The 14,848-nt window shown below is 42.9% G+C and overlaps 1 protein-coding gene across 2 annotated transcripts in view; it reads left to right on the forward strand.

The window, feature by feature from the left end:
* Positions 1-2,912: 2,912 nt before the first annotated feature.
* Positions 2,913-14,848, forward strand: part of SH3TC2 (SH3 domain and tetratricopeptide repeats 2) — a 96,809-nt gene continuing 84,873 nt past the window's right edge. The window contains exon 1 of one of the 2 annotated variants that reach the window (XM_083181975.1): positions 2,913-3,127. In XM_083181975.1, the coding sequence (XP_083038101.1) occupies positions 3,025-3,127 (103 nt within the window). In that variant the 5' untranslated portion in view covers positions 2,913-3,024. The remainder of the gene's footprint in view (positions 3,128-14,848) is intronic. The other variant, XM_083181977.1, reaches the window with a different exon arrangement.

Raw genomic sequence — 14,848 nt, forward strand, 5'->3', positions numbered from 1 at the left:
TAATGGGAATAATGGACACTACTGTGTATTGTAATGTGAACTGGTACTAATATCTGGCCATGTACCTTCCCATGATGCCAAGCCCCTACATTTTTGGCGCCCCTGTGGCGCTCACTATCATGGTTGTATGTGTGTTTGTGTGTGTGTGTATGTGGGGGAGGAGTACCAATTCCCTTTTTTGTCCCAGGGCTTTGCCAAACAGTAAGTTTCTAACCCCACACCCCCTCTCAGCCTGCGAGAGCCTACTATTGTGGTGTATAAGGGTCATATGGGGGGTGGTACACTACACATAAGGACACCTGGACACCCCTTTTTCCAGGGTGCACGTGCCTTTGACACATATATAATTACAGTCTTTTACATACCCTCATTTCTAAATTTCTACTTGACCACTGTAAATAACAGACCCTACCCCCCATTAGGGCTGGTTTCAGAAATTTCCCGGTCTGGTTTTCCAACCCAATCCCTGAAAACAGACCCAAATTATGTAATTTTAGCTGTTTTTATAATTTTTTTGTGGCAAAAAAACCCAGAAGCAAAATCAAACAGTTTCGACAAAACCTGACAACACGGGGGTCATTGCACATCTCTATTGGTATCTGTAGAGACCTAGAAAACCAATCTTCTCAGTGTTATTCAATTTATAATTGTACTGTAGGTGTGAGAGTGAGTTGTCATGAGGGTCTTTTTAAGAGCGGAGGAGGCCCATGTGCAGCGTCTTCCAGCCAGTGTGTAGTAGAGTTTAAGCATCAAGACCCTACTGCTCATGTGCGGATCTCTGGAAAAATGGAGCGGTGGCCATTTTTGTGTAGATTTTGCATCGCTGCTGACGGCATTATGGGAAGTATCAGCACTAGAGCGCTCACACTCCACTGTGCATGCACAGATTGCCATAAAAAAAGCCTTAGCTCCATTTTACTAGATATTTCTAGACTCTGGAGAGTAAATATCAACAAAATTGGTGTAGCATACTGCACATATTAAAAATACACCACTGGTTGTAATCTGTTCCAGGGTAATGTTTTCAGTGTACTTTTACGTAGCTTACATTTGGATACCTCCCAACTATCCGGCTTTCCGAGGGAGCGTCCCGGTATTTGGGGACATTCCTGTGTCCCGCCCGGGGCCGCTATTGTCCCCTGGTGTGTGTGTGTGTGGGGGGGGGGACAGTTGTTGGGAGTCCCCCCTCCAGCCTGAAGAGAATAGAGCCTGAAGAGAATAGAGAATATTCAGCGGCACAGAGCAGTGAAAAATGGGGGCGCGGCCTAAGGACCCATCACCCCACGAGGCCACGCCAATTTGCACAGGCCACACCCCTTTTAGGACGCGTTTCGCCGCGCGGCTGTCCTGATCAATGAGATTAGAAAGTTGGGAGGTATGCATTTGTGACATAGGGCGAGATGTACTAAAGGGAAAATGCGGTAAAACCCCCGTTTTACCGCATTTTCCTATGTACTATTACCCGACCACCACGTCACCGCAGTGTAGGGTATCGCCACCTTTGGGTGGCGATACCCTATAGAAGCCTATGGGCTTCTTTTCGCCGCCCGACGCCTCCGCAGTAAAACCCGCCGACCCCCCTCTCCCCCTCCCTCTGTTACCTGGTCCAGGTCCTCCTGGACCCGGAAGGTAACACCTTCCTCCCCCTAGTGACGCCGGCTGCAGTCCTTCCGGCTGCAGGGGGGAGGAGGAGGCGCCGGGGACAGCTTGCTTAGCTGTCCCTGGCGTGAGGGATGCAGGAGCCGGCTGGGAGGTGACGGAGACCCCCCGCGCACCACATTCCAGGTATCGCGGGGGGCCTCCGTTAGTACATATGCGGCGGCATCGTGGCGGGGTGCCACGAAGGGCGGCGATGTATTTTAATACATCCCGCCCATAGGCCCTGATTGAGACCTGATCGTAGGGCTGCTAAAAAGCAGAGCCCTGCAATCAGATAGGTGCTGCCCCACCTGAGTGAACACATGTCCAATGTTAGCCTGTGAAAGGGCCATTGCAAATAACTGCAAATTCATTCACAATCACTAACCATCTAATGATTTTTCTTGTATGCAGAGCGCACAGCTTTTTACCTTGCGATCCCGATGCGCGCTCCCGTGACAGCACAAATGGAAACCCAGATAGACAGGGCAGCAATGACTATATAGTGCAAATCTAATGCAGATTGTATGAATTGTATGTAAATAATACAGAGTTAGAAAAGATTGCATAGCACTCGAATCTTAAGTCGAATAGCAAGGGAATCTCACTGTGTGTACACACCTATAGAATCAGGCTGACATCAACGGCTCTCCCTGCATTTTCCCCTGACACTCCCAATTATTGGCCGGGTGCCACCTCCAAAAGCTGTCCGTCTGTCAATCAACTTGTGCACGGCCAGTGAAAAATAGATGTTGAATTTTTTTCACAGAAAGGCGTGCTACGTTGCATGCACATGCACGGTCAATTGATAATTTTACAGCCTGCAAATTCTCAGCTGTGCATTCAGGTCTGAATAACCCCCAGTGTTACAGAAGCATATGCGGAAGATCTACTGATCCTTACACGATTACTCATCACGTTTCGGGACTTGTGTTATGCACACTATTAGCAATGCTGATATCTCTGTCTTGCCATTGCAGCTGATCTGTGCAGAATACATCATAACCCATCACACTCTATGGCAAATGCTTTTTTTTTTTTTCAAATTGTATCCTTTAATGGCATTATGTTTTCAGGTAACCTTTCAATTTTATAACAATTGTTGCCATGATAAATGGTGTCTGTGTCCTGGGGAGGAAGATGCTAATTTGTATGTACACATTTTGTTTTATTGGATGCTGCAGAGAAGGGAGACAGTCTCTTTCATAGTCCTCATGGATTGTGAACATGACAGTAGGGGTGATGATGCAGTATCAGAGAATGAATCTGGGGAGTGGAGAAGTCCCTAGCACAAGCTAGATAAGAAACATTCCTTCCCCAGTCAGTGTGAGAAGGAGGGGCTAGGCTGCATGCATACTCTCAGCAGCTCGCCTCACACTACTGTGCATGCTACACTTACTCAGACACACACCTAAATCCTGTCAAGTCTTTCCTTTGCCATGGTTAGTACTACAGAAGCAGCGGGCTTCTGTGGCACCAGTGGGGCCTGGTAAGTAGACACTACTACAGTATTGCTGTTTGGATAATAATGATATGTCTCATCTGCTTTTACATACAGAGGGCTCACTGTCAGGCTAGTGCAATGTGTGATTTGTTGCACACACCTTTCTATAGCTGTCAATAAGTGGACTGTGCTCACTACAGATATTTATAGTGCAAGCAGGAAAACACATTGCTACTGTACTATTTATAGCTAAGAATTATTATTCTGCTTTGTATCATGGAGAAATGTTTTACCAGCATAGATAATAGGATCCTCCAATTTCAGGTTCCTGCATAGGTGCGCCTTAGTAATAAACTAGCTGCACTGATATATTTTTATATCATTAACATATTTTATTTTCTTATTTTTTTATCATCATGTAATGCAAATGCTTTCCAAGCTATGTGTTCTGTCCAAAACATTTCATTTTGTTTTCATTACACTGAGCATGCTAGTTATTATGATGTAATATATATTCTGTATTATTGTAATCTATTCACTAGTATTCAGTATTGTATGCTTTTATTGTCCATAATTTATTATGTGATATACATAAACTGCATACTTGACTACTTTTGTCCATAACTAAACTCTGTGCTGATTATTAATGCCTTACGGGTACTTAAGTTCTGCCAACCTCTTGCAATGTTGACATTTTTTGGATGACATACCTGCAAGCAACATATACAAATCACGATGAATAGCATCTTCATTGGATTGCAGGTAGCAGCCAATGAGACAATTACTTCCTCACTTGCTTGTCCCAACTCAGGAGAACAAGGCATTTGATGCTTCTATTTATATTTGATTCATGTTGTTCTGTTGCTGTAATATATTGTATTCATCTCTTGGCGAGAAGGTCAAGCCACCTATTAGTATTTTTATGGATTGTGAATAGATTACTATGTTGGTCAGCATTGATTGAGGGATGAGTAAATATTAGCCCAGGTTAATGGGACGATTTGGCCACATCAGGAACTCCAGAATGAATTGTATCTGCAGTACTGTTGTAGACTATGCCCAGATGTACCGAAATAGCATTGAGTTATGCGAGACGGGATATTAACATGAGCTGCATGAGGTGTGGGTGTTACTATTAAGTTAATGATTTAGGAGGGCATGACGAGCTTGTTAGCCACACAAAGATGTGTATGCTATATTAGAATGGGCACACATTTATAATTAAGACAAATGTTCTTAAAAACTTGATGCCAGTCCCTGCCTTGGTTATATATTGGTGAAATCTAGGCTAAAAAGAGCCAATCAAACGCTTTTATGTCACAAAGCAGGAAACTCGTGGTTTATGTGCCCTGCTACAGCAATCTACGGAAAATGTTGTATATAATCGTATGCTATTGTAATTAAAAGTACAGATAAATGTTATCTCCAGAAAAGAAATAGAGTTTAATTCAGTTAGTTTAACTGAATGCATGAAAATAACTATTGGAGCAATCATGGACAAATGGGTACTTATGTAGTATCTGGTCGCCCGATTTTTTGATTGTATGCCTTAAGTTAAGGCATACAATCAGATGCGATGCGATATCGCATCGCATCGCATGCGACCATCGGATGCGATGCGATGACCCGATTTTTCCATAGGAATCAATGTTAAAATGGACTGAGTCCATTTTAACATGGAATTCAATGGGGAAAAGGGGTCCTTTCATACCCCTACTATCCAAGTGGGCATGGAGTTGGATATAAACCTGTGGCGAGCGTAGCGAGCCACCGAGCCTGAAGCGTGGCGAGCGAAGCGAGCCCCGCGAGGGTACGGTATTCTGTGTCCCCTCGCGGGGCTCGCTACGCTCGCTACGCTTCGGGCTCGGTGGCTCGCTACGCTCGCCACAGGTTTATGTCCAACTTCATGCCCACTTGGATAGTAGGGGTATGAAAAGGACCCCTTTTTCCCATTGAATTCCATGTTAAAATGGACTCAGTCCATTTTAACATTGATTCCTATGGAAAAATCGGGGCATCGCATCGCATCGCATCCGATGGTCGCATGCGATGCGATGCGATGTGCCCGATCCGACCCGATTTCTAAATCGGGCGCCCAGATAGTACATAAGTACCGACAAATGTGTTCATCCATTCTCATTCCCTATATGCTGTTCATAAGTTATAGCAATACGACTTAGCTGCTGTTATATAAAGCTATTCCCCATACGCCTTCAATGTATCTGTATAGGAATATGCATAGTTTTCAATTATTGGGGCTTATTTCAATGACATAATCAGTGCCTTGTTACCTAATGTTCAGTGGTGAGGTTTAGACTCCCGGGATCAGTCAAGCAGTGTCACTAGACATGGTGACTTTCAGTGGAGAAGGGGCATTATGAGGACCAATGAGTTGGAGGAATCCATATGGATCTCTCAAAGTGTTCCAGTTACTCTTCCTGGAGATTGGGGCTGGCTAATGCTATATTTCATGCTTGGCATGTCAACAGTGACCATGTTGACATTCATAATAAATATGTCAACATGATGAACTACTGTATCGCTAAACCATCTGTGGCAGCCTAATGAGTCCTCACCATCTCCCTGCGGCAGGTCCTGAGTCTTTTTCCTGGTCCTGGCAGCCATATGACAGTGCCCTCTGGCATAGAGCTCTGATGCTGCAGCGTGTTTGTCCACGAAACCTCCCACTAGTATTTACCCCCCGTAACGGCCTAACCCCAACCCACCTGCCCGCAGCCTAACTCTAACTGTCGGCATCCTCAAACTTCTGACATTTCACATGGCAAAATTTCAGATGTCAACATTATGAACCTGTTGACCATTTCAGAAAGTTGACCTGGGGCCTGTTGCGTACTGCACCCTTATGTGATAGAACCATTGTAAAGCCCCGTACACACGGTGGACTGCTGCCTCCGTGCTGAGCGATGGGCTTAACAGCGACTGCTCAGCACATCTCGCGGCACTAGCGATACACCCCATGATGCTGATCGATTTGGACAGATCACTTAGAAATGGGACTGAAATCGCCCCGTGTGTATGCCCCATAAGGGTACAGTCATTTGTGCTTTCTATATAATGTAATGCTAATATGTTGTTTCATTATTAATCAGTCAACCTCTGATCAATAAAATAATATAAGTCAATTTAGTTTCCCTTTCCTGGTATGGTATAAACTGTCAATGCAATGACTAAGCACAAACCTTACAGTAATATATTATAGTTGCCAATAAAGTACTGCAACCTATCAATTGTGAGGTCTATTATTCACATCCTGTAATTCAGTGCTCTGTTATTTTGTCACACTGAGTTTTCACTATTCTCCGAATGTAACTACAGAAGAAGATGAAGTATCAAAGAGGAAAAAGTTTATCAACTGGTTTACAAGTCTGACTAACCATACAGCTTGACACATAATATCCGTAATATCTGTGCACTATATAAATAACTGGTAATAAATATATACAGTTTTAGCACCTGACTTGGATCAGTTCTTAGGAAATTTCCTTTTGGAAACAGTAGAACTCTCTAAACTGAAGCTGTGTTTTGTTAAGCTGGCCATACACTGGATGCAGTTTGGACACTTTTTATGCCTTTGTGGTGATCATCATTCGCATACAAATATGACAGCAGGTCCAATGCGATGCACGGTCCAGTGTGCATCACACTGGAGCCTGTGATTCATACCGGCTGCAGAAGCCATCTGCTGGATCGCATCCAATGCTGGCAGGCTTGGCAGGGATCGCATACAATGTATCATATGCAAAAGGACCAAATTAGCTATATCGCATACGATCCTCCCACACTGCTGTCAAGGGGGGATCGAGCTACTTCTTCACTCCGAGAAGTCACCTTAGTGTATAGAGACCGAATGTTTTTTTAAATCAGCAATCATTTGCACGGCAAAACCCATGCCTTTTAAATAATTGCTCCTTTAAAAAAATTGCAGTGTTTGGATAGTATCCCGCAATTCCAGCGGGCACTATTACATTCCACCAACACTGAATATGATGTGGAGGTATAAGCTCATGACACCTGCCTGAGAGACAACCGAAGGTATTTCCAAAGCATAAAGTGGACGTTCCACTATGACTAGTGGAAATGTGAAATGATATGCATTGTTGGTTTGTTGCCCATACGTAAAATAAATGTTGTTTCTATTATAAATTATAAAGCTGTATGTTACACTTGCCTTTTTAATCCAGGAAGATAGATCTGTATGACTTTCACACTACAGTTAAAACCGGGGTTATTGCCGTGTTGCTGCCTGGTCAACCCCCGTGTTTTAAAATGGGTTAAATCGGTGTCACCATGTGCATAATGGGCCACTCGGGTTTAGTGTGAAAGTGCCAGTCCTGGGTCAGAATGAAAGCCAGCATTTCAATGTGAAAGTGGTATAAGAATCAGCCCAAGAGAATATTATGGGTCATAATGGAAGTACAGTACAGGTTGAGTATCCCTTATCCAAAATGCTCGGGACTAGAAGCATTTTGGATAATTCTGAATTTTTATTTCAATTAGGTATCCTGAGGTATTTTGCAGTTATGTTGTAAACACATCAAACACATGAAATACACACAATAAATATTTTTATTTGTGCATAAAACAAGGTTTCAAAACATGAAACAAAGTTTGTGTACTATCTCAGGCACTGACTTTGAATGCCAAGCAATCATTTTGTTGCACATATTTAGTGCCAGTTACATATCATGTTCCCAGTAGTGGTACTCTTTACCTAGAAGGGCGCCCATCGTGGCCATCTCGGGCATTGAATGCACTAAAAAATCGGGTGCGATGCGACCGACGCGATGCCCGCGATTTCCCATAGGGAACAATGTTAAATGTCTCAATTGACCCGATTTTCCTGTTCAATGCCTCAATTGACCCGATTTTTCCATAGGAAACAATGTTAAATGGGCCACAGAGGCCAAATAGGCACCCTGAAGTGTGAAATGGCCACCCCAATTGTTAACGCCACCCCAGTGTCTTATATAGCACAGCAGATTCCGTTACAGTGTCTTATATAGCGCAGCAGATTCCGTTACAGTGTCTTATATAGCGCAGCAGATTCCGTTACAATGTTTTATATAGCGCAGCAGATTCCGTTACAGTGTCTTATATAGTGTCTTATTTTTAAAGTTTTTTTCTTTTCAAATGTAACATGCCAACACATGTGCGAAATATGCCCTTGCTCCGGGCACCATGGCACCTAGCTACACCGCTAAGTTTGAAATGCAAAAAAAAAAAGAGATGTTTAGTGACCTGTATAAATCAGAGACCCCAGATCCTTGGTAGCAGACTACATGTACTGAGGAGTGATCTAACTCACTGTTGACAAGATGTGTCAAACCTTTAAGAGATAAAGTGGAGCAGTTGAACACATCATCCAATCAGCTTCTGCTGTTACTTCATAGCCTGTCGCCTAGATAAATGACAAGGTGATTGGTTGCTTTGTTTAACTTCTCCACTTTATCTTTCAAAGGTTTGATGTATCCCACAATGATCAAGCTCAGTACAGAACCTATGATTTGGCTGCAGTATGGCTATTCTTTCTCACAGCAGCTTGCACAAAGAATATTCACTTTGTCTGAGCTTTAGGAAATAAATAAGCTGCTTTAACGGGGGAGCCCGCTAATAAATGGTCAAGTGACTGAAATGTGCTTGTATAGCTAAGTCCCTAGACTCCAGCAAGAACACTCAGATTTTTAAAGGTGCAGCTCATGGTCAGAGAGTAGCCTCAGTCATTCCTGTTATTATGTTGAGTTTTTTTGGAATAGTTATGGAGAGTGATGGCTACATTTGGGGCACTATCACCTTCATGCTTGGTGGCAACCCCCATCCTCCATCTGAGCACCATGAGGACAAACGCTGCTGATCTTGAGCTATCGGAGGAGGAGCATCACACGCCACGCCTTTTTGTTAAATGGTCATATTCCAGTTAGAGAAAATAAGGAGCAGGATGTACTATAAGCCTGGCAATGCCTCTGCTGGCATTACCATATGGAAGCCTATAAGTTTCTTTCCTCATCCTTCCAGTATCCCCAGTGGGCCCCCCATGTCAGTGGGACTTCCAGAGCTGAACCCAAAAGTATTGGCATCGTAAAGGTGCTGCTCTTATTGGAAGACCTGTCCTTCGCGAAATAGTTAGTAAATATGCGATTAGTACAGTATTATTGCATTGTATGATGGGATGTACCACAAAAGGCTTAGTACATCCCACTACAGGGGATAAATGTAGAGGTGGGGCAGTAACGGGAGATAGATATTACTATTTAGAATGCAGCAGCAGTGATTGTTGGCTGGTCTCGAGGGAAGGAACAACCACCATTCACGATCGATCATAAAGCCTCCCTTTTAATTTTCCAGGATTTCACTTCTGCATAACACTCTCCTCCTAAAATATATATATATATATATATACCATTCCAAATCAGCCGGCACTCCTTTCAAAGGTAATCAGCAAGCCCCGGTGCCTAGACACAGTAATGCATACAGTCCAAGAATAATGGCACTCCGGAGGCAGTTTCCAGCATATAAAAAGATTGTATTGAGGAACAAGCTTTCGGGGTTCTACCCCCTTCGTCAGGTTAAACAATCCTAAGGCTGTAGGATGGTTTAACCTGACAAAGGGGGTAGAACCCCCAAAGCTTGTCTCTCAATACAATCATTTTATATGCTGGAAACTGCCTCCGGAGTGCCATTATTCTTGGACTGTATATATAATGCTGTGCTATATAAGAAACTGTAAATAAATAAATAAATATACTTGGAAGGGACAGTGGTGGCACTTTAAAGAGTCTTTGACCCTGGGGACAGAAAGGCAAATTTCACCCGTGCTATTACAGGATATTGTCATTAGATCAACTCTACATAGAAACATAGAAACATAGAATTTGACGGCAGATAAGAACCACTTGGCCCATCTAGTCTGCCCCTTTTTTTTTAAACCTGTTACCTCAAACCATATTTGATCCTTATTTTTTGTAAGGATATCAATATGCTTATCCCAAGCATGTTTAAATTGTACTACTGTATTTGCCTCTACCACCTCTGTTGGGAGGCTATTCCACTTATCTACTACTCTTTCTGTGAAGTAATTCTTCCTCAAATGTCCCCTGAATCTTCCTCCCTCTAGTTTCAGTGCATGTCCTCTTGTTCTGCTGCTCCTCTTCCTGTGAAGAATGTCTCCCACCTGTACCTTGTTACAGTTTCTATCATGTCCCCTCTTTCCCTTCTCTGCTCTAAAGTATACATATTAAGATCTTTTAGTCTTTCCTGGTACGTTTTGTGATGTAGGCCATGCACCATTTTAGTTGCCCTTCTTTGTACAGTCTCTAATGTATTTATATCCTTCTGGAGATATGGCCTCCAGAACTGAACACAATACTCTAGATGAGGTAGTACCAATGACCTATACAGTGGCATTATTACATCTTTCTTTCTACTGCTGATACCTCTCCCTATGCAACCAAGCACTGACTTGCCTTCTTCATTGCTTTGTTACATTGCCTACCTGCTTTTAAGTCCCCTGAAATAGTGACACCTAGATCCCTCTCTTCCTCTGTAATTTCCATTATAGTGCCATTTATACTATATTTAGTCTCTCTGTTAAGGTTGACATGCATTGGGTCGACCACTGAAGATCAACAGGCATTAGGTCGACACCTGTAATAGGTTGACATGGGTAAGATCAACAAAGTCGGAAGGTCAACACAAGCATTAAGTTCGACATGAGTTTTTCACTTTTTTTGGAGACGGCATGTGCCGGCAGGTGGTATTTTCTGCCCTACCATCCACTACGCATGGTGGTAGAATAAAATAGCGAGGCACCATGCCACAAGCATGCTGAGCACAGCAGTGCCCGTAGAAAGGTGTCCATGTTGGCTGATTCAATATTTGGGACAATTTGTTTGTGAAAAACTCATGTTGACCTTCCCTTTGCCGACCTATTTCAGGTGTTGACCTAAGGCCTGTCGACGTTCAATGGTCGAGCCAATGCATGTCGACCTAAATTGGGTCGACCCAATGACCCATACGCATTATACAGAATGTTACCGGTAGAGTCTACATATATTAAATGTAAGGGCTGCTAGACTTATCTGCAATCTTCATTGCAAAACCATTCTTCTTCTGCTGCCCTGTCAGTCCCTCCTACACCAACCTATGCTTCGTTACTAATCTCATAATACCCCCCAGCTCACCTCCTTTGCTCCGCATGAGATCTGTTTCTCTCACACAGACTCCTTAATTGATCCCATTCACAGTTATAGATCTTTTGTTCAGGCTGCACCCACTCCGTGGAATGCTCGCCATCGTACATCTTCATTTTCTTCTAGTCTCCAAGCTTTCAAGTGCTCCCTGAAAACTCATTTCTTCAGAGAAGCTTCTCAAATTGCAGAACTACCTGCATAACTTCACTTGGGTTTTTTTTTGTACACTCACAACATTGCTGTATGACTTGATCATATAGCCCACCAAGAACCTCTGCAGTTGGCTCAGATATCTAGCACATATCCTTATATCAAACTTGTATCTCCCAAAATGTCCCTATATATGTTGGTCTGTTATTATACACTCCTATTTTAATAGGATTATGTTACTAATTGTAAATTGCAATGAAATATGTTGGTGCTATATATTGTAAGTAAATATGAATAGCTAAGTCATATATAGGACCATCCACAGGTGCTGTTGTTGATGGATGGTTGCTCTCGGTGTGTGTTGACTTGTTACCAAGTCAAGATCGATATGGTCATTCAGTTGACATATGTAGACATGCATTTATATTGACATGATTAAATGTTGACACATTCACAATAACTGTTGACACATGATTTTTTTTTTGCGCAACTCTTATTTTAACCATAAACCGACATAAAAGTCGACACACAAAAAATTCTAAAAGTTTAGGTCATCATGTTTTAACGTGCTGAACAAGTTGACCTAAATGTATTTCTATATATTTATTTCCAGCTTCTGAGTATGTGGTAATATATATATACCTAGCTAAATAGAAAAGGAAGTGGTGCTTGTCAAATCAATAAGAGGTACTAATCATAGTTAAAACATTCAATGGATGAAATATAGAGAGAAAGGATATATAATATAGAGACACGGGCCCTTATTCTGATCGGTGCGGCCGGATCCGATTATGCGGCCAGGACCGTGCGTGCGAAACCCCGCCTTCCATACGGATCGCAAACTCCGTCCGTACGCGGTAAGAAGCTGGCCGAACGGACCGCACGTGTATTTTTCACGGAATACGCCTCCTCCATCTCAGGGAACCTCCCCCAACATTCGATGGTCGCAGACCATCGAATGCAGGACCGAGTGCTCCACCAGCTCCCGCAACCTCAGACCACACGGACATTTTTCCGTGCAAAAGCAGGGATCTGGGCGGGCAGCTGACATCCGGCGATGTCATATGTCCTCCCCCTACACGTGCGTCACGGCCGCATTACCATACGTACGCCCAGTGTTTGCATGGGAACGCCCATGAAACCGGGGCGTATGCATATGGTAATGAGCCCAAATAGCCCTTCACGCCCCTCTCCACCCCCTGTTCGGAGTGTTCACATATCATGGGGGATTTGGCCGTACGCCCCGCTCGCACATGCGCAGAGACGTCTCTGCACATGCGCAGACACAAAACATCGGCGGGCCGAACGCACGCGGATATATCCGCACCGACCAGAATAAGGGCCACTGTTATTCACCTGCCTGGTAAGGCAAACGTTTAATACTCTGTATAGTTTAACAGCAATAAATGTGTGTTTACCACCTGCAAGTACAGTCTATATCCAGCATTTATTTACATAACACATACTTAGCGCAGACCTCACAAAAACCATTGTTCAATGGATGAAATATAACTCAAATATATAAAAACTATCTTTGAACTGCACAGCTGTGACCGAAGAAGCTGGGCAGCGTATGAGCAGGTGCTAAAACACTGCCTGGGATTGGGAACCCTAATCCTGGGATTAAAATCCCATACATTTTAGGGCCAAATTAGGATACCGTCGATCCCGGGATTGGCCACCCTACCACAGATGTTACAGATGGAGGAATTGTCCTGTATTTCGAATGCACACTGATTAGAATCTTCACTTTGATGCAAATGATATTTTTTTCCTGAGCGTGGTGTGATGGAGTCCACAAGTTGTTAAGGTGCGTACACACGGGCAAATATGATCGCTGGTAATATATTGCTCAGCAATCAAATTGCTCAGTGTCCCGTTTTCATCTACGACCAGAGAAGGTCGCAGATGAAAATGTCACACTGCCGGGTGAAGAGGCAGGGGATGTCGCTGGTCGGAGGAGCATGCTCCTCCGACCAGCGGCTATTCAGGGGCTGAAAACGGAAGTGCGCACCCGGCGATTTATCGCTGGTGCACACTCCAATCACTGGCAATAGTGACCATATCATATTTCTACCATATTTCCAGCGATATTTGCTATAATCGCCCCGTGTGTATGCACCATTACTGCTGGAGACAATTTTGGTATGATAGATGCCACGGTGATCCTTATTATTTTGCAGATAGCTAGTGTCCTGATGGTATGATGAATGCTGGTAAAGGGTGGCTCGTCCAGATATGCAGGGGACAAGTGTGGATTAGACAGTAGTTTAGGCTGAGCTACTGACAGGTTTTGCTGTCGTTGGAATACAGCTGTATATAAAGCTCTGCATCATAGTGAGGACTCTAGCCAATGAGCTTCCTAAATACAGGACAATTCCTCCAGCGGTGACATCCGTGGTTACTATTATATTAATACTTGCATATGGTTTACAATTCATGTCCTTGATGAGAAGTTAACATTGGGCTGTAACATAGGAACAAATCTTTGGGACATTATTATCGTCATTATGACCTTATTCTAGTTCACGCTTTCTGACAAATTCCTTCTTAGATGGACAAAACCATGTGCACTGCAGGGAGGCAGATGTAAAATGTGCAAAGAGTATTATATTTGGGTGAGTTATTTTGTTTCTGTGCAGGGTAAATGCTGTCTGCTTCATTTTTACACTGCAATATAGATCTCACTTTGAAGTAAAACCCCACCCAAATCTAATTCTTTCTGCACATGTTACATCGGCCCCACCTGCAGTGCACATGGTTTTGTCCCTCTAAGAAGGATTTTGTCAGAAAGAGTGAACTAGAATAAGGCCCATTGTGAGAGACTGACTATTTTTTATCAATTTGAGTTAAATTTTATCTATTAAGGGGGAAATTTACTAAAGGAAATTTGTAAAAAAAATAGGTGTATTTTTATCCAGAAATACACTTATTTTTGACATTTACTATACTGAAAATACGGCCATTCGTATTCGTATTGATAGCACATAAATACGAATACGAATTGCCTTATTTTCGGGATAGTAAATGTCAAAAATAAGTGTATTTCTGGATACAAATACAACTATTTTTTACAAATTTCCTTTAGTAAATTTCCCCCTAAGTGTTTTCACTATGATTGGGACCTCTTACCGATTTAACAAGCACTGCATCCTTTTCTATTTATCTGTCTTGTTATATGGGACTGACTATTCCCTACCTAAGTGGCCGCTTGGCAATTCACCAGGTGGTAGCACTCGTTAATATACTGTATACACCTTTTTGTTTAATACATACTGTACTTGCCTAGATTATGGACCTCCCCTTTGGAGCCTGCAAGAAGTCCAAATGGCAAGCAAATGGAATCAATCGCAATATTGTTATGTTAATGACATGTCGGACAAGTTCTGGCATATACATAACTGTGTGT

The sequence above is a fragment of the Crinia signifera genome, chromosome 4 (assembly GCF_055691185.1).
Source record: "Crinia signifera chromosome 4, ASM5569118v1, whole genome shotgun sequence".
Lineage (NCBI taxonomy): Eukaryota > Metazoa > Chordata > Amphibia > Anura > Myobatrachidae > Crinia > Crinia signifera.